This window comes from Moschus berezovskii, chromosome 23, assembly GCF_049115385.1.
Source record: "Moschus berezovskii isolate FMDL1 chromosome 23, NW_MosBer_1.0, whole genome shotgun sequence".
NCBI lineage: Eukaryota > Metazoa > Chordata > Mammalia > Artiodactyla > Moschidae > Moschus > Moschus berezovskii.
The window spans coordinates 38,325,688-38,345,231 of record NC_142482.1 but is presented as its reverse complement, the minus strand read 5'-3'; the positions used below and the strand labels follow the sequence as shown (position 1 = coordinate 38,345,231).

Below are 19,544 nucleotides of genomic sequence, written 5' to 3'. Positions count from 1 at the left end.
TAGAATACTTAAATAAGAATTCCTGGAATAGACACTGAGGAATAATAAAAACCCACAAAAGTCTGAATTAATTGATTTAAAAAGCACATAATTCTCATGAAACTCTTTAAATGGGATCCTAATCAGTTCTCTTTAGTTATTGTGAGGGATCAGGTGCTAGAATGCTTGAATTTACATCCTCATTCTTTTACTTGCTAGCTATGTGACCCTGCACAAACTGCTTAACTCTTTTTGCACCTAAGTTTGTTCATTTAAAATAGAGTATTTGTAGTAATGTCTGCTTCATAGGGTTGTTAAGAAGATGTAAAGTACCTGGTAAATGTAAATGGTAGATGTAAAGAAGATGTAAACTGCTTATTTAACTTCTATGCAGAGTACATCATGAGAAATGCCAGGCTGGATGAAGCACAAGCTGGAATCAAGATTGCCGGGAGAAATATCAATAACCTCAGATAAGCAGATGACACCACCCTTATGGCAGAAAGCGAAGAAGGACCAAACAGCCTCTTGATGAACGTGGAAGAGGAGAGTGAAAAAGTTGGCTTAAAGCTCAACATTCAGAAAACTAAGATCATGGCATCCAGTCCCATCACTTCATGGCAAATAGATCGGGAAACAGTGGAAACAGTGATAGACTTTATTTTTGGGGGGGCTCCAAAATCACTGCAATTTGTGACTGCAGCCATGAAATTAAAAGACGTTTGCTCCTTGGAAGAAAAGCTATGACCAACTTAGACAACATATTAAAAAGCAGAGATGTTACTTTGCCAACAAAGGTCCGTCTAGTCAAAGCTCTGATTTTTCCAGTAGTCATGTATGGGTGTGAGAGTTGGACTATAAAGAAAGTTAAGCACTGAAGAATGGATGCTTTTGAACTGTGGAGTTGGAGAAGACTCTTGAGAGTCCCTTGAACTGCAAGAAGATCCAACCAGTCAATCCTAAAGGAAATCAGTTCTGAATATTCATTAGAAGGGCTGATGCTAAAGGTGAAACTCCAATACTTTGGCCACCTGATGTGAAGAACTGACTCATTGGAAAAGACCCTGATGCTGGGAAAGATTTAAAACAGGAGGAGAAGGGGACAACAGAGGGTGAGATGGTTGGCTGGCATTACTGACTTGAGTTTGAGTAAACTCCAGGATTTGGTGATGGACAGGGAAGCCTGGCATGCTGCAATCCATGGGGTCGCAAAGAGTCGGACATGACTGAGCGACTAAACTGAAAGGAACTTACCAATATTGGATTGAGACAGTGCTAAAAGAAAACAGAAAAAGATCAGTGTGTCTTAGGGAGAACTTAGATTCTATAGCTGCTATATTAGGAAGAGGTTATGGAAAGAGGTCACATTCCCTTTTCTATTATCAGTTGCAGTGCCATCTGGTGGGAAGATGGATATCCATCTATGGATTGCTTTTTGGGCATGAACTTCAGATTTTATTTATTCTAGTTTTAAGATAGGACCAGACTGCAAGATCTATGCAATCCATCATTTAATTTCTTTTATTAAAAGAATAGCACTGTTTCGGGGATTAATAGTTTCTCAGGCCGTAGAAACCTTCCTGCCTCCATGTCTTCTTTCATTTCTGATCCTGCTGCTTTTGTCCTTTCCCCTATTCCTTCTTGTCTCTTCTCTTCTTCCTTTTCCCTCTCCTTAATTTTCTTCGTCTTATTTTCTCCTTTGAAAGATCCTTTGTTGCACCAAATTATTACTATATAACTGCTTCAACAAAGGGTTTCCATTTCAAAATCATTTGTGTCCTATGGGAATGCTGAATAACAAGAAAAAACAGGATGTACCTGAACGTTAGAAGATAAAATGTCAAGGCTCACTGTCAAGATGGATATTTTACCCTCTTCTCTAATCACTTGCAAAAGTTGAGCATAATATTTCTTAAAAATTTAGAATGTAGAGCTGAGTTTGAAAACTAGGCAAAAAAGTCTCCTAGAATAATATATTAAGAGATAATCCATACTTTGGATGGTGAATGGGAAGTTTCATCACTCGTGTATCTTAACAGGAGTCTGGGATGTCAACAGCCGATTAGAAACAAAAATGAAGGCCTTGTGTCTTATGCATTTTGAGAGCCTGGGACTAGTCTTCTTGTATATCTAAGACTCACAAAAGCTCAATCTGTGAAAAGGGCATCATTAATTCTCACCTGTTGGTTAGGTGGTATATGCCAGGAAGCAACCTGTTTGCACCAGGCCATGGCTGGAAACAGAGTCATCAGCAATGGTAGAACCTCAGTGTAAGCTGAGTTCAGGTATAGAGCTCACATTTGAATCCCTCATGTAGGGAAGAAACTGTGCATGTAGAAACTATTATAAAAACTGGCCTATAAAGTCTGTGCAGTAATAGGATTATACAACAAAGATTTATGAGAAACTCAAACAGATGATAACCAGTGAGCTCACAAACAGAAGTCAGACTATATCTGAGGAAACCTCCTGTTGTGATAGACAGTAGTCACAACAAATGGGACAACACATGAAGGAAGAGCAATTCAAAAGAGATTTTCAAATAGTGAAGTGAAGTGTAAGTCGCTCAGTCATGTCCAGCTCTTTGCGACCCCATGGACTGTGTCCATGGAATTCTCCAGGCCAGAATACTGGAGTGGGTAGCCTTTCCCTTCTGCACGGGATCTTCCCAACCCAGGGATTGAACCTAGCTCTCCCACATTGCAGGTGGATTCTTTACCAGCTGAGCCAAGGGAAGTTAATAAAGGATAGAATCCATAAAGCAAGAATAACATTAATTCAGAAGAAGCTATATTTGATAAAGAATAAAATGGAATGAATAAATGTAGAAAATGTAGTCATTAAATTATAAAAATCATTAGGTGGGTAAACAAAGAGAAGAGACTCAGAGAAAGAATTGGGCTTCCCAATCTAGAGAAAAAAGAATGGAACTGGAGAAGTCAACCCACCTGATTTCAGGCTATACTACATAGCAACAGTCATCAAGACAGTATGGTACTGGCATAAAGACAGAAGCATAGATCAATGGAACAAAATAGAAAGCCCAGAGATAAATCCACACAACTATGGACACCTTATTTTTGACAAAGGAGGCAAGAACATACAATGGAGAAAAGACAATCCCTTTAACAAGTGGTGCTGGGAAAACTGGTCAACCACTTGTAAAAGAATGAAACTAGAACACTTTCTAACACCATCAGTTCAGTTCAGTTCAGTTCAGTCGCTCAGTCGTGTCCGACTCTCCGCGACCCCATGAATCACAGCACGCCAGGCCTCCCTGTCCATCACCAACTCCCGGAGTACACTCAAACTCATGTCCACAGAGTCGGTGATGCCATCCAGCCATCTCATTCTCCGTCGTCCCCTTCTCCTCCCGCCCCCAACCTTTCCCAGCATCAGAGTCTTTTCCAGTGAGTCAACTCCATACTCAAAAATAAACTCAAAATGGATTAAAGATCTAAATGTAAGACCAGGAACCATAAAACTCCTAGAGGAAAACATAGGCAAAACACTCTCTGACATAAATCACAGCAGGATCCTCTATGACCCACCTCCCAGAGTAATGGGAATAAAAGCAAAAATAAACAAATGGGACCTAATTAAACTTAAAAGCTTTTGCGCAATGAAGGAAACTATAAGCAAGGTGAAAAGACAGCCTTCAGGATGGGAGAAAATAATAGCAAATGAAGCAACTGATAAAGAATTAATCTCAAAAATACACAAGCAACTCCTGCAGCTCAATTCCAGAAAAATAAGCTCCCCAATAAAAAAATGGGCCAAAAAACTAAACAGACATTTCTCCAAAGAAGACATGCAAATGGCTAACAAACACATGAAAAGATGCTCAACATCACTCATTATCAGAGAAATGCAAATAAAAACCACAATGAGGTACCATCTCATGCCGATCAGAATGGCTGCTACCCAAAAGTCTACAAACAATAAATGCTGGACAGGGTGTGGAGAAAAAGGAACCCTCTTACTCTGCTGGTGGGAATGCAAACTAGTGCAGCCATTATGGAGAACAGTGTGGAGATTCCTTAAAAAGCTGGAAATAGAACTGCCATACGACCCTGCAATCCCACCGCTGGGAATACACACCGAGGAAACCAGAACTGAAAGAAACACGTGTACCCTAATGTTCATCACAGCACTGTTTATAATAGCCAGGACATGGAAGCAACCTAGATGTCCATCGGCAGACGAATGGATGAGAAAGCAGTGGTACATATACACAATGGAATATTACTCAGCTATTAAAAATAATGCATTTGAATCCGTTCTAATGAGGTGGATGAAACTGGAGCCTATCATACAGAGTGAAGTAAGCCAGAAAGAAAAACACAAATACAGTATACTAACTCATATATTCTGCTTCATTGACTATGCTAAAGCCTTTGACTGTGTGGATCACAATAAACTGTGGAAAATTCTGAAAGAGATGGGAATACCAGACCACCTGACCTGCCTCTTGAGAAACCTGTATGCAGGTCAGGAAGCAACAGTCAGAACTGTACATGGAACAACAGACTGGTTCCAAATAGGAAAAGGAGTGCGTCAAGGCTGTATATTGTCACCCTGCTTACTTAACTTATATGCAGAGTACATCATGAGGAACGCTGGGCTGGAAGAAGCACAAGCTGGAATCAAGATTGCTGGGAGAAATATCAATGACCTCAGATATGCAGATGACACTACCCTTATGGCAGAAAGTGAAGAGGAACTCAAAAGCCTCTTGATGAAAGTGAAAGAGGAGAGTGAAAAGGTTGGCTTGACGCTCAACATTCAGAAAACAAAGATCATGGCATCTGGTCCCATCACTTCATGGGAAATAGATGGAAAAACAGTGGAAACAGTGTCAGACTATATTTTTGGGCTCCAAAATCACTGCAGATGCTGATTGCAGCCATGAAATTAAAAGACGCTTACTCCTTGGAAGGAAAGTTATGATCAACCTTGATAATATATTAAAAAGCAGAGACATTACTTTGCCAACCAAGGTCCGTCTAGTCCAGGCTATGTTTTTTCCCGTGGTCATGTATGGATGTGAGAGTTGGACTGTGAAAAAAGCTGATCGCCGAAGAATTGATGCTTTTGAACTGTGGTGCTGGAGAAGACTCTTGAGAGTCCCTTGTACCGCAAGGAGATCCAACCAGTCAATTCTAAGGGAGATCGATCCTGGGTGTTCATTGGAAGGACTGATGCTAAAGCTGAGACTGCAATATTTTGGCCACCTCATGCGAAGAGTTGACTCACTGCAAAAGACTCTGATGCTGGGAAAGGTTGGGGGCAGGAGGAGAAGGGGACAACCGAGAATGAGATGGCTGTATGGCATCACCGACTCTGTGGACATGAGTTTGAGTGAATTCCGGGAGTTGGTGATGGACAGGGAGGCCTGGCGTGCTGTGATTCATGGGGTCGTGGAGAGTCGGACACGACTGAGTGACTGAACTGAACTGAACTCATATATATGGAATTTAGAAAGATGGTAACGATGACCCTATATGCAAGACAGCAAAAGATACACAGATGTAAAGAACAGACTGTTGGACTCTGTGGGAGAAGGCGAGGGTGGGATGATTTGAGAGAATAACATTGAAACATGTATTTAACATATGTGAAATAGATCACCAGTCCAGGTTTGATGCATGAGACAGGGTGCTCAGAGCTGGTGCACTGGGATGACCCTGAGAGATGGGATGGGGAGGGAGGTGGGAGGGAGGGTCAGGATGGGGAACACATGTATACCCATGGCCGATTCATGTGACTATATGGCAAAACCACCACAATATTGTAAAGTAATTAGCCTACAATTAAAATAATAAAAAAAAGAATTGGGCTTCTTCAGTGGCTCAGTGGTAAAGAATCCGCCTGCAATGCAGGAGATGTCAGTTCAATCCCTGGGTCAGAAGGATCCCCTGGAGAAGGAAATGGCAACCCACTTCAATATTCTTGCTGGGAAATCTCCGTGAATAGAGGAGCCTGGCGGGCTACAGTCCATGGGGTAGTAAAAGAGTCAGACACAACTTGGTGACTAAACAACAACACAGAGAAAGAATTAGTGAATGCTATAATCTGAGGAAAACATCCAGGATCAAGCATCGAGAAATAAGGAAATGATATAGAACCCCTCCATTCCACTGTCCTCCATTGTCACATCCTAATCCCTGGAATCTGTGACTATGTTAGATTACATGGAATCAGGGTTGCAAATGGAGTTAATGTTGCTAATCAGTTAATCTTAAAAAAGAGAGATTATTCTGTATGATCTGTGTGGGCCCAATGTAATATTAAGAAGTGTTAAAAACAGAAGCAGGAAGTTGAAGGGCGTCAAAGAAAGAGATGTAATAATGAACAAAGTTCAGAGTGATATGATGTGAAAGTTCAGCTTATTTTAACTAGCTTTGAAGGTGGGGGAAGGGGACCATAAACCAAGGAATGTGGGCAGCCTCTAGAGGCTGAAAAAGCAAGGAAACAGATTGACTCCTAGAATTTCCAGAAAGAATACAGCCTTGTAAACACCTTGATTTTTAGTCAAGACATGTCATATTTCTAATCTGTAGAACTATAAAATAATAAATTTGTGTTGTTTTAAGCCCTTAAATTTGTGGCAATTTGGTATAGTAGCAATAAAAAATTAATACAACATGGTTAAACTATTGCCCCCAGATTCCCTTGCCATTAGATGTAGCCATATGATTGAATTCTAGACAATTATTTGGAAGTGATGTGTGAGACAACATCCAGGCTTATCCGTAAAAGTCTCCCACTCATGATCTAAAAACTTTTTCCTCTCTGCTCACGTAAGGTAGGCAAGATGAACTTAGAAGCCATAAGGTAAAGATGATGGAGATATAAGATGAACTTGAATGCGTAAGTCATTGCTGACAGAAGAGCTAAGCATCAACCAGGCATATTTGATATTACAGAATAATGGGCTTTTTATGAATAGAATCACGGAAATTTTAAGATTTATCTTTATAGGAGCTGGAGTTAACTAATGCAAATGAGAAATATGAAAGAGATGTTACCAGACCTGAAGCTGTGAGGAGAATCTTTACACATATTTGACAGTTATTTTAGAAGAAGAGACTATAGTTTGTTAGATAGATACAGCTCCTACATTGAAGGTGAATGCTTTGCTGCTGAGCCACTGGGGAAATAAGTGGCTTATATATATATATAATTAATATATATATATATAAATTAAAATGCAGACTGTAAGGATAAAATCTTAAAACAATATTTGTGTAGGTACAGTCATCAAAATAGTGGCATGTTCTTAGCAGTAGTAAATGCCAGAAGACAATGGAATAAATCTTCAAAGTGTGAGAAAAAAATAATTGTTAATTATATACTCAGCTTAGCTTTCGTTTAAGGCTGAGGGTGAAGTAAAACTATTTTCAGTTATACAAAGGCTTAGAAAAATTTTTACACACACATGGGGCTTAAAGAACCATGAAAGGATTGTGTTTGGGCCAAAGTAAAAGAAGAAGGGCACAGGATGAAGCAAACGATGATAAACCCAAAAAATGCCCAAACATTTATATACATCTATGACTGTAAAAAAATAACTTATCAAAGTGGCAGTAGTATAAAAGTATGACCAAATCTAGGTTTGAATTGATGCAGGAAAATGGGAAACTTTTATACATTTTGCTATGCTTCACACATAGCACATTTTGCTATGTGTAACTACCATGGAACTCACACAATAGTAAACTTAAAATGTCCCTAACTTATGTGAATGTTCATACACAGTGTGATTCCTCCATCTCACTTCAGGGTAGGTACCTTGAATAAACTATTTTCCACTTACTGGACATTTGATAGTATTATTTGTGACAGAAGAAATTGGAAACATTAAGAATGTATCAGTAGGGGAAAAAATAAAAAATAATGTATATTTGTAAGTTAGAATATCATTCAATGATTAAAATGCATAATTTGGAGTTCTATATATCTCAATATTACCATGTTTTTGGGGAAAAAAAGCAGGTTGTAATGATGGTTTTAGAATGATGCCATTTTAGTAAAATTTTTAAAAATGTATGCAAAACAATACTATATGTTGTTAAGTGTTAGAGATTATATAAATATGTGAAAATAAACAAAAGATTTATAATACACTTATAATTTTTTGGGAAGAGGAGAGAGTAGAATAAATCTACAAATGTGGACAGAAGATTTCTACCTGATAGTTAAGAATTATGACAAAAGTAATACTAGTTATCAAATTTAGGGTGTGGGTTTACAAGTGTTAGTTATTTTTATACTTTATTTTTAAAACTTCTTTAAGAGGAAGAAAAAATGAAATACAAGAACGTCAGCACTTGCAAACCAGATGACAGTAGAATTGAAAGGAAGCCACAAAGAACTTACCGAGGGAGCTGGTTGATGGCGCTAAAACACACACAACACAGGGACACAGGAGGCAAATCATCAGAATTTGGATCCCTAATCTTTGCCTATTAGCTTCAGTCATTGCAGACTTCCCGGAGATGAAGCCCTGGCTGAGGGAGATCCACTAACTTGGGGGTGGGCACTGGAAGACATGTCCAGCAGATCTCTCATCCCTTCAATCTCCGTAAAGGGTTTCGTGTTTTAGTAGATGGACGCTATTCCTATGAAACTTGTGGCTTGCATTTTTTTCTATTCTCCTGTCTCTTTTTCTCTTCTCCCTATTTGTGTCTATCACTTTTTCTCACACTCAACATTTTCTATATATATTTTTTCCTTTCCTTTCAGTCAGTTTGGAAATGTGTTACTGACAGATTATCCTAAACCAGCACTGGGTGACCTTGTCTAATGCTTAGTAGTCATATAAACTGATAGGATCTCTCTTTCCCCAACCCTTTAACAACCTAGGGATATGTTACTTAATGGCAAACACACTATTTTTGAGAAATAAGAGGATACTCACTGTAATTTCTGTTGTATCCCTCTAAAAACACAAAACAAAGAAAAGTCATTTTGAATTTCTCTTTCTATAGTTTTGATATCATTATGGAGGATTACTCAATCAACACCCTCAGTATCCAAGTAAGCAAGAAACTAAGGCAAAATCTCTTCATGCCTTAATTTATGAACCAAATAACAGGCCAGAAGAAAAAAAAAAAGGGCAGCAAAGGTTGATTAAGGTAAATAAGTGTAGTGAGAAGAAATAATGAACTATACATGGAAACACTAAAACAGTACATATTAGCTATAAAATAAGTTGAGGCCAAATAAGAGAAAAAATGGAAAAAGATTTACTCAGCTGATTGAAAATTCAAGTTCAATGATGATATGGCAAATTATAATGAATCCATATGCATATACTTATTGTGATTGGATGTATATCTTTTCATCTAAAACTTGTTTTTTAGTGATTTCATGGAAATAGACTTTCTATGAAAGCTCCAGAGACATACAAAACTTGACATGTTATCACTATTACACAAAAATTTGTCATATTATCACTATTATTTTCATGAAAATGTAAAAATAAATAATGCTGGCACTCTGGAAGTGACTTAAATTATGTTGCTTAATGGTATCATTTGATATTTTACTAAAATTGTTAAAGATCCACCCAGAATTGTGAAGACAGCATGTATTTTTTTCCCAGCTCTTTTTCTGAAAGTGAGTTCTTTGCTTCCATACTTGGTTGTCTTTGTAATGTGAATTAAGACTAAAACACACAAAATCTTCTCTGCTTTCCATTAATGCTACTTGTTTCTTATGGTTCTATGGATATTTCAAAGATAGAAAATGCTACGTTTGCTATAGAAGTTAATAACATTAAAAATAAATTCAGTGCATTCCATGCACAGATCATACCCTAATGTGATGAATTTTCAGGGGTTTATTCCTTCATTTCTTAGCATTTATATTAAGAAAGTCTCCCTGAATATTTAGCATTTCTGAGCTCTAAGATACTGAATTTCTCCTGAGTCACTCAGATTACTTTTGTTAAACCAATTAGGAAGTAAATAGGTGAGGAATGAATAGCACTTGGGAAAAAGTGTCTCACAGTGTGAAGTTGAACATTTCTGAGTGTCACAATCTTCTATATGTTACTTTGGTTTCTTATCTTTTACCTGGGTAGGTTTTATAGCCCTTCATGTATAACAGGAAACAAGTATAGATTTTCCTTTAATTTTACCTAATCTCTAAATAGACTTACCTCGATCATGATATGAAATGTCTAGAGGATTGAGGGAAAAAAATAGAGATTCTTAATTTCTCATAAACAATTTCTGTATTAATTTCTTAGCAAGTTGGGATCTAATTTGTTTACCACTTTCTGTTGAGTATAAATTCCGGAATCCTAAAAAAGAAGAGGAAAATATAATGAGATTCTATCTTGACAACTATGTCTACATTATTTTCTTATTAGGTGAAAATCTATTTACCTCTTCCTCTTTTAGATCTTGGAGAAGAAAAATCTTTTGGGGGGGAAAAACAGATAAGGTTAGCTAATGGCCCATCAAGAAATGTTTCATCATTAGTTTCAATCTAGCTCCTAAGAGATTTTTCTAGTTTCCCAGGTATTCTCATTTTCTTTGGATTCTGTTTCAGAAAAGAAAGAGGAAATTGTCAGGGCCCTTTGCTCCTCTTTCTTGTTGGTCGAGACAGATGAATCATAGAGATAAGAAGAGGGGAAATGGGCCAAGAGTCCAAATGTGGGACAAGCAGAGTGACCAAGTTACTTTCTCCTTTCTTTCCTCTTGGGGATATGAATCTATGTGCTTGCAGTGTGTGTGTGTGTGTTGTGTGTCCCTACAAAGAAGTAGAGTGCGCCTTGGAGCCTCCTTAGAATCACTGGATTTCTGAATGTTTTATTTCAAATAAGCTTTATCATTTCATTTTATCACCCATGTCAGACCACATGTTCTGATTTGAGGGACAGAGTGTAGCTTTATTTATAATAATAAATACTCATATAAAATAAGCCTTTTTTGGTCTTAAACCAATTTGGGATAGTATGATGTAAGAGTGTGAATATTGAGTTCAGGGCCACAAATAGGCTTCACTATTCAACTCCTTCCTTTGCTAGGTGAATTTGGATAAGTATCTTAACCCTTTGTGTATCAATTTAATCTTCTAATACGAAGATAATAATATAAGCTGTGCTCACCTCTTATACTTTATACCTTATAAAGTATCCTCATGTATGCAGATCAATCTTATGACAGCTCATGAATTATGTATTTTATTCTCATTTTACACATCCAGGCAATTGTTTCATTTCAAAAGTTCATTAACCTTTCCAAGATCTTGGGATTAACAGGAACTGGAAAGAACTCTTTTAGTGGTCTTAAGAAGGGAACATATTTGTCTTTTCTCAGAAAAAAATACACAATCTTTCACGTATTTGTATACGCAGAAGGAGATGATTTGGCAGTTGGAAATTATAACAACAAAAGATGTGCTGCATAATAAATCACGCTCAAAGGGAGATGAGTCCATTTTATTCCCTAAAGAGCACTTTCCTCCATTAATTCTCTAGTATTTCCTAGTTTATTTACCTCTGTCATCCTCATAGTCCAGCAGACCAGCACCTGGAAGAAAAAGGAGAGCGAGCTCCATGATTTTGCTTCTTGAAAATTGGTGGGGCTTTAAGACTCTGAGACCTAATGTAGACATGAACCCCTGATAACAGGTAATGATGGGGAATTAATTTACTTTGCAGGAACTAAGGACTGTGCATAAGTAGCAGGAGTAGATTATGCTAAGTGACCATGCCAGTCACCATTTGCATAATATTATCTGGGCTGAATAATAATCAGAAGGGGTCTCAGAGTTGCTTTTCCCTCTTGGTGAAATTCTCCCAGGAACTTGGAAGTTCAGTTCATGGAATAATGCACTATTCAAGGTGCTGGAAATGCAATGGTAAACAAGACAGATTTGGTCCGTGATTTATGGAAATTTCATAAATGCTTACTTTCTTTTTCTCGTGGGTATAAGTACTTACTTTGTTCAGAACTGTATCTTGAGATATCAATTTCTGTGGAAGAATTAAGCAAAAATATTTCTATTAGCCACGTGTGAGAGGTGTTCTTTATCCTGTTCCAACTCTCTCACTCTAAACCATGCTTTTTTGCTCCCCAAATGGTCTTGACATCATGCATTACTGGTTCCTACCTTTTTTCCCATGCCTCCAGTCAGCCTTGTTTTGTTCATCCTTCCATATGACTTACTATTCTCTGAGAACTTACAGGCATTGAATATGAGAAATAAGGAGGAGATGCAGTTGACTAGAAGGAAGTGGGAAAGAATGCTAAGAAAAATCCTGAAGATGTCTCATGGCACAGGAATAGGTCAATGTAGAGCTGAGCCATATCTCTGTTTCACTGACTACTATTACTCTATATTTTTTTCTTATCAGCTCCCTAATCACTAAAAATATTGAATTATTTCCATTTAATATTAACCAGTGGTATCTACTAGTATAGTGCCGTCTCTCTTCTGTTTTCCTAAGGTAATTTTCCTTGGAGCTCAGATAACTTTATTTTAGACTATTCATGTTATTTTGCTTGTTAAACTCAATGTGATTTTTTTTTTCTATAATGTGAGATGCAGGGGGAATCACTAATAGGTCACAGATTCCATGTATTGAAATGGATTTCCAGAATACTGAAAAGTCTCTAGATATCTGGTAAATAGAAACAAACTCAGACTGAATCTTGACATTCCTGCCTCTGTGGCTTTCATAGGGAATATCCATTTTCACTCATTGTTACTCACCATTTTGTTTGCGCCGTGTCCATCTTGTTAACAAAATAGCCAGAATGGCAAGTCCCAGTAGAGTCAGGATGACAGCCAAAACTATTTCTGAAACAAAAACTCACCTGTAGCCTGTTTATTTAGACCTGGTCATTATCAGAGACAATTTCTGGGCACCTCTTACATACAGATAGACATTTCCCCTTCACCCCCTTTTGTGCTACCTCAACTCTGTTTTTCCTTTTTCATCATCTTATTGTCCCCACATATTTTCCCTCCCATTTCTTGGCTTTTCTGTTGGTCCTTTTGGTCAGATACTAAGACCCTCAGACGCTTGTACCCTTGGTTTAGAGTGGGAAATCTGACTGATTTCCTCCTCATTGAATGCCTTACTCTGTGGGCAATAGATGGTTAGTGGGAACCAGTGACATGTAAAGAAATCCATTTGGATGTTAGAAAGAAATATTAGTTTTATTTTTAGGTAACTTAAAATTTTAGACTTTCTGTTTTCTTTATGTATTAGAGTAGTTCAGTTCAGTTCAGTTCAGTCGCTCAGTCGTGTCCGACTCTCCGCAACCCCATGAATCACAGCACGCCAGGCCTCCCTGTCCATCACCAACTCCCGGAGTTCACTCAAACTCATGTCCACAGAGTTGGTGATGCCATCCAGCCATCTCATTCTCGGTCGTCCCCTTCTCCTCCCGCCCCCAACCTTTCCCAGCATCAGAGTCTTTTCCAGTGAGTCAACTCGTCGGATGAGGTGGCCAAAGTATTGCAGTTTCAGCTTTAGCATCAGTATGTTTATAAAATTTGCATTATATGTATATAAGAAATGAATGCTCAAAATTTTTTTCATGGGTGATCACAAAATTTGACTGTAGGTCATTCAGTTCATACTAATGCAAGTCACAGCAGAGGACAGAAATTTCTTATTGAAAAAGACTTTCAAACATCACTTACCAAATCCCTCATTATAAGATAGATATTTATGAGGGTTGCTACTGTGGTCAGTAGGAGAGAGTACAGTGAGACTTTCTAACCTTAGTGTGTGTTTATGTGTCACTAGAGAGAGAATCTTAACTAGATTATATTGCTGTGGTTATGAAGAACATAGACTGTGGAGGCTTTGGGAGAAGTAAAAGAGGAAGGAAAGATGGAAAGAGAGAGAGAAAACAGATAGGAATGAGGAAGGATGGGAGAAAGAATGGGAGGAATGAATGAATTAAAGAAACAACTGTAAATCTGCCTACGACTGTGAAAAATGCTGAAGAAAAGTGGACTCTGAAGGGCTAAGAAAATTATATCAAGATTAAAGATACTGCAAAAAAGCAATGTGTGAATTCACCTCAAGATGTAACAATATACTTCCAATTAGGGCAAATTAGGAAAATGTCTGCTGAGTCTTCTAGGTATTAGGTCAGAAGAGAAAATTCTCTTACCAAATAACCTTCAGAGATTTGCTTCTAATAGACCACTAAAATGAAGAGTAAATAGTTTTTCCTCTATCATGAAAGTAACAATTTCATATCTGATATGAAATAATCCTTAGAGGAGGAAGGAATAAACATGTACGGTATTGGATCAAGCCTGTTGAATGGTGCCTGGAATGTTCTTATGTTAGACCGCTAAGAAAATCTTCCTCTCTCTTTCTGAAGAAAATAAGAGGAAGAATTGAGGAAGATTATAAAGTGAGCAATATTACAGGAAGTGAGATAACAGACTGAGAATTTTCCCATTTCTCCAGAAGATAGCTATTTTCTTTGACCAATTCCAACTCCAGAAACTGGGAGAAATCAGTACTCACTCCACAGGTTGAATGTGGGTTTGTTTTCCTCAGACTTCCAGAGGAATCAATGAAAGTGAAAGAAAGGATATTGAATTTGAAAGAAAGCAGGAAAGGAAGGGAAAGCAGTTGTACTAAAGTTCCCAAAGAGAAAACTCCTGAGCCAATAGGGTCAAGGAGGCCTCAGAGAAGGCATCAGTCCATACCCAAGACTGCCATGTTCCAGGTATTGTCTTCAGTGGGTTCTGTGTCATCTGGATTTCTTTGTCAGAGGGTGATCAAGATAAAACAAACTCCCCAAGCTCACTGTTTATGAGCAGTATGAACTTGGATGTGGGGGTGGCCCTTGTAGACAAGGATGCAGAGAGTCACAGAGGAACTGTGTGGCTCAGGTTGATCAGACCTAAGCCGACTACAGGAGTATGGCCTTTGAAAATTCTGGAATGTGTGTCATAACAAAGAACTAGAACTTAGAGGCAGGAGGAAAGGAAGAGGGGAACCAAGAGGCTGTAAAGATTTCAGAACACTTTGGAGGATCTTAAACTTACTCTGTCTGGGCTCTGGAATAATTTCTAATTTTCCAGGGATTTTGAGGCCAAAGATTGTGTTTCATTCATCTTTGTAACTCTTGAGGCAGTTAGGGACTTAATAAATGTTTGATGATTAAAAGTGAAAAACATTTCTATATTTTAAAATAGGTTCCTTGAAACAAATGAAGGATGAATCATGAAGCTGAGGCAATGGAGTTAAATGTAGTAAGGGAAAGATAAGAGGTCTGTGGTGCGAGGAAGAATGAGCCAGTGAATGGGATTTCACAAGCCATTGTGGAGGACAAAGAGCAGTAAAGTCCCTTTTAATTAAGTGTTTCAGTTCAGTTCAGTTCTGTCACTCAGTCGTGTCCAACTCTTTGCGACCCTGTGAATCACAGCACACCAGGCCTCCCTGTCCATCACCAACCCCGGAGTTCACTCAAACCCGAGTCCATCGAGTCGGTGATGCCATCCAGCCATCTCATTCTCTGTCCTCCCCTTCTCCTCCCACTCCAATCCCTCCCAGCATCAGAGTCTTTTCCAGTGAGTCAACACTTCGCATGAGGTGGCCAAAGTATTGGAGTTTCAGCTTTAGCATCAGTCCTTCCAATGAACACCCAGGATTGACCTCCTTTACAATGGACTGGTTGGATCTCTTTGCAGTCCAAGGGACTCTCAAGAGTCTTCTCCAGCACCACAGTTCAAAAGCATCAGTTCTTCGGCAATCAGCTTTCTTCACAGTCCAATTCTCACATCCATACATGACCACAGGAAAAACCATAGCCTTGACTAGATGGACCTTGGTTGGCAAAGTAATGTCTCTGCTTTTTAATATACTGTCTAGGTTGGTCATAACTTTCCTTCCAAGGAGAAAGCGTCTTTTAATTTCATGGCTGCAATCAGCATCCACAGTGATTTTGGAGCCCCCCAAAATAAAGTCTGACACTTTCCACTGTTTCCCCATCTATTTCCCATGAAGTGATGGGACCGGATGCCATGATCTTTGTTTTCTGAATGTTGAGCGTCAAGCCAACCTTTTCACTCTCCTCTTTCACTTTCATCAAGAGGCTTTTGAGTTCCTCTTCACTTTCTGCCATAAGGGTGGTGTCATCTGCATATCTGAGGTTATTGATATTTCTCCTGGCAATCCTGATTCCAGCTTGTGCTTCTTCCAGCCCAGCGTTCCTCATGATGTACTCTGCATATAAGTTAAGTAAGCAGGGTGACAATATACAGCCTTGACGCACTCCTTTTCCTATTTGGAACCAGTCTGTTGTTCCATGCCCAGTTCTGACTGTTGCTTCCTGACCTGCATACAGGTTTCTCAAGAGGCAGGTCAGGTGGTCTGGTTTTCCCATCTCTTTCAGAATTGTCCACAGTTTATTGTGATCCACACAGTCAAAGGCTTTGGCATAGTCAATGAAGCAGAAGTAGATATTTTTCTGGACCTCTCTTGCTTTTTCCATGATTCAGCGGATGTTGGCAATTTGATCTCTGGTGCCTCTGCCTTTTCTAAAACCTGCTTGAACATCTGGAAGTTCATGGTTCACGTATTGCTGAAGCCTGGCTTGGAGAATTTTGAGCATGACTTTACTAGCGTTGAGATGAGTGCAATTGTGCGGTAGGTTGAGCATTCTTTGGCATTACTTTTCTTTGGGATTGGAATGAAGACTGACCTTTTCCAGTCCTGTGACCACTGCTGAGTTTTCCAAATTTGTTGGCATATTGAGTGCAGCACTTTCACAGCATCATCTTTCAGGATTTGAAGTAGCTCAACTGGAATTCCATCACCTCCACTAGCTTTGTTCGTAGTGATGCTTTCTAAGGCCCACTTCACTTCACATTCCAGGATGTCTGGCTCTAGGTGAGTGATCACACCATCGTGATTATCTTGGTTGTGAAGATCTTTTTTGTACAGTTCTGTGTATTCTTGCCACCTCTTCTTAATATCTTCTGCTTCTGTTAGGTCCATACCATTTCTATCCTTTATTGAACCCATCTTTGCATGAAATGTTCCCTTGGTATCTCTAATTTTCTTGAAGAGGTCTCTTGTTTTTCCTATTCTGTTGTTTTCCTCTATTTCTTTGCATTGATCACTGAGGAAGGCTTTCTTATCTCTCCTTGCTATTCTTTGAAACTCTGCATTCAGATCCCTATATTTTTCCTTTTCTCCTTTGCTTTTCAATTCTCTTCTTTTCACAGCTATTTGTAAGGCCTCCTCAGACAGCCATTTTGCCCTTTTGCATTTCTTTTCCATGGGGATGGTCTTGGTCCCTGTCTCCTGTACAATGTCACGAACCTTTCTCCATAGTTCATCAGGCACTCTATCTATCAGATCTAGTCCCTTAAATCTATTTCTCCCTTCCACTGTATAATCATAAGGGATTTGATTGAGGTCATATCTGAATGGTCTAGTGGTTTTCCCTACTTTCTTCAATTTAAGTCTGAATTGGCAATAAGGAGTTCATGATCTGAGCCACAGTCAGCTCCTGGTCTTGTTTTTGCTAACTGTATAGAGTTTCTCCATCTTTGGCTGCAAGAATATAATCAATCTGATTTTGGTGTTGACCATCTGGTGATGTCCATGTGTAGAGTCTTCTCTTGTGTTGTTGGAAGAGGGTGTTTGCTATGACCAGTGCGTTCTCTTGGCAAAACTCTGTTAGCCTTTGCCCTGCTTCATTCCGTGCTCCAAGGCCAAATTCGCCTGTTACTCCAGGTGTTTCTTGACTTCCTACTTTTGCCTTCCAGTCCCCCATAATGAAAAGGACATCTTTTTTGGTTGTTAGTTCTAAAAGGTCTTCACAGAATCGTTCAACTTTGGCTTCTTTGGCATTACTGGTTGGGGCATAGGCTTGGATTACTGTAATATTGAATGGTTTAATAAACCATTGTTTATTAAGTGTTAGGAACCAAGGCTCTGTGGTGGTTTAGTTGCTAAGTCATACCTGACTTGCGACCCCATGAACTCTAGCCTGCCGGGCTCCTTTCTCCATGAGATTTCACAGGCAAGAATATTGTAGTGGGTTGCCATTTCCTTCTCCAATATAGCTCTGTAGTAGATACCTTCCAAGGACCAACACATTTAATCCCCAATAACTTTCACAATGAAATCTTTTAAGACATCTGAAAGTGCCCAGCCAGCAAACAGTAGAATTTCTGACTCCAGAGTCCATATTCTGTTTACAAAGCCACATTTCATTTCAGTCTTGGAGGCCTACTGTCCATGGTGATATATTTTAGACTAAGCACTGAAGTGCAGGAGGAAGAGAGTAGTGTTCTCCAGTTATAGGATTCTCCACCTACTTACTTTGCCTTCTAAGATTGACTTTGATAGTTGAAATCCTTATTTAGCCTATTTTTATGACCTAGGCTGATGAGAAAAGAGTCATTTAAAATTTTTACATATATAAATTTAAATTAGTATGTTAGTGTTAGTCTCTCAGTCGTGCCCAACTCTTTGCGACCCCATGGACTGCAGCCCACCAGGCTCTTCTGTCCATGAGATTTTACAGGCAAGGATTCTGGAGTGGGTTGCCATTTCCTTCTCCAGGGGATCTTCCCAACCCAGGGATCAAACCCGGGTCTCTTGCACTGCAGGCAGATTCTTTACTGACTGAGCTACAAGGGAAGCCCAAATTTAAATTACTAGTATTTAAATAATCACTCCATATTTTGACTCGTCTATTGACATAGATTAATTCTAATTTTATCACAAAGTTATTAGAACCACTGTAAATCCAATAGTCAATTACAAATATTAACCATATAATTTTGACTGTGTTAATAGCATGCCATAATAGAATTATGTAGAATTTGATTGCATAACATTTTGCAAAATAGCTTAATATCTTAGCAGCCTGGTTTCTGAATTGCAGCTATCTTCAGTTCAGTTCAGTTCAGTTCAGTCGCTCAGTCGTGTCCGACTCTCCGCGACCCCATGAATCACAGCACGCCAGGCCTCTCTGTCCATCACCAACTCCCGGAGTTCACTCAAACCCATGTCCACAGAGTCGGTGATGCCATCCAGCCATCTCATTCTCTGTCGTCCCGTTCTCCTCCCGCCCCCAACCTTTCCCAGCATCAGAGTCTTTTCCAGTGAGTCAACTCATTGCATGAAGTGGCCAAAGTATTGCAGTTTCAGCTTTAGCATCAGTCCTTCCAATGAACACCCAGGATCGATCTCCCTTAGAATGGACTGGTTGTATCTCCTTGCAGTACAAGGGACTCTCAAGAGTCTTCTCCAGCACCACAGTTCAAAAGCATCAATTCTTCGGCGATCAGCTTTCTTCACAGTCCAACTCTCACATCCATACATGACCACGGGAAAAACCATAGCCTTGACTAGATGGACCTTGGTTGGCAAAGTAATGTCTCTGCTTTTTAATATATTATCAAGGTTGGTCATAACTTTCCTTCCAAGGAGTAAGCGTCTTTTAATTTCCTGGCTGCAATCAGCATCTGCAGTGATTTTGGAGCCCCCAAAAATAAAGTCTGACACTGTTTCCACTGTTTTTCCATCTATTTCCCATGAAGTGATGGGA

The 19,544-nt window shown here is 39.0% G+C and overlaps 1 protein-coding gene across 1 annotated transcript in view; it reads right to left on the bottom strand.

Annotated features, from left to right (window-relative positions):
• TSBP1 (testis expressed basic protein 1) overlaps positions 1-14,692 on the bottom strand; it is a 63,815-nt gene extending 49,123 nt beyond the window's left edge. The window contains exons 1-9 of the mRNA XM_088831303.1: positions 14,680-14,692; positions 12,712-12,798; positions 11,939-11,971; positions 11,493-11,525; positions 10,377-10,409; positions 10,262-10,291; positions 10,148-10,168; positions 8,903-8,923; positions 8,362-8,382 (exon numbers count right to left, since the gene is read on the bottom strand). Coding sequence (XP_088687429.1) covers positions 8,362-8,382; positions 8,903-8,923; positions 10,148-10,168; positions 10,262-10,291; positions 10,377-10,409; positions 11,493-11,525; positions 11,939-11,971; positions 12,712-12,798; positions 14,680-14,692 — 292 coding nt within the window. The remainder of the gene's footprint in view (positions 1-8,361; positions 8,383-8,902; positions 8,924-10,147; positions 10,169-10,261; positions 10,292-10,376; positions 10,410-11,492; positions 11,526-11,938; positions 11,972-12,711; positions 12,799-14,679) is intronic.
• Positions 14,693-19,544: the final 4,852 nt, after the last annotated feature.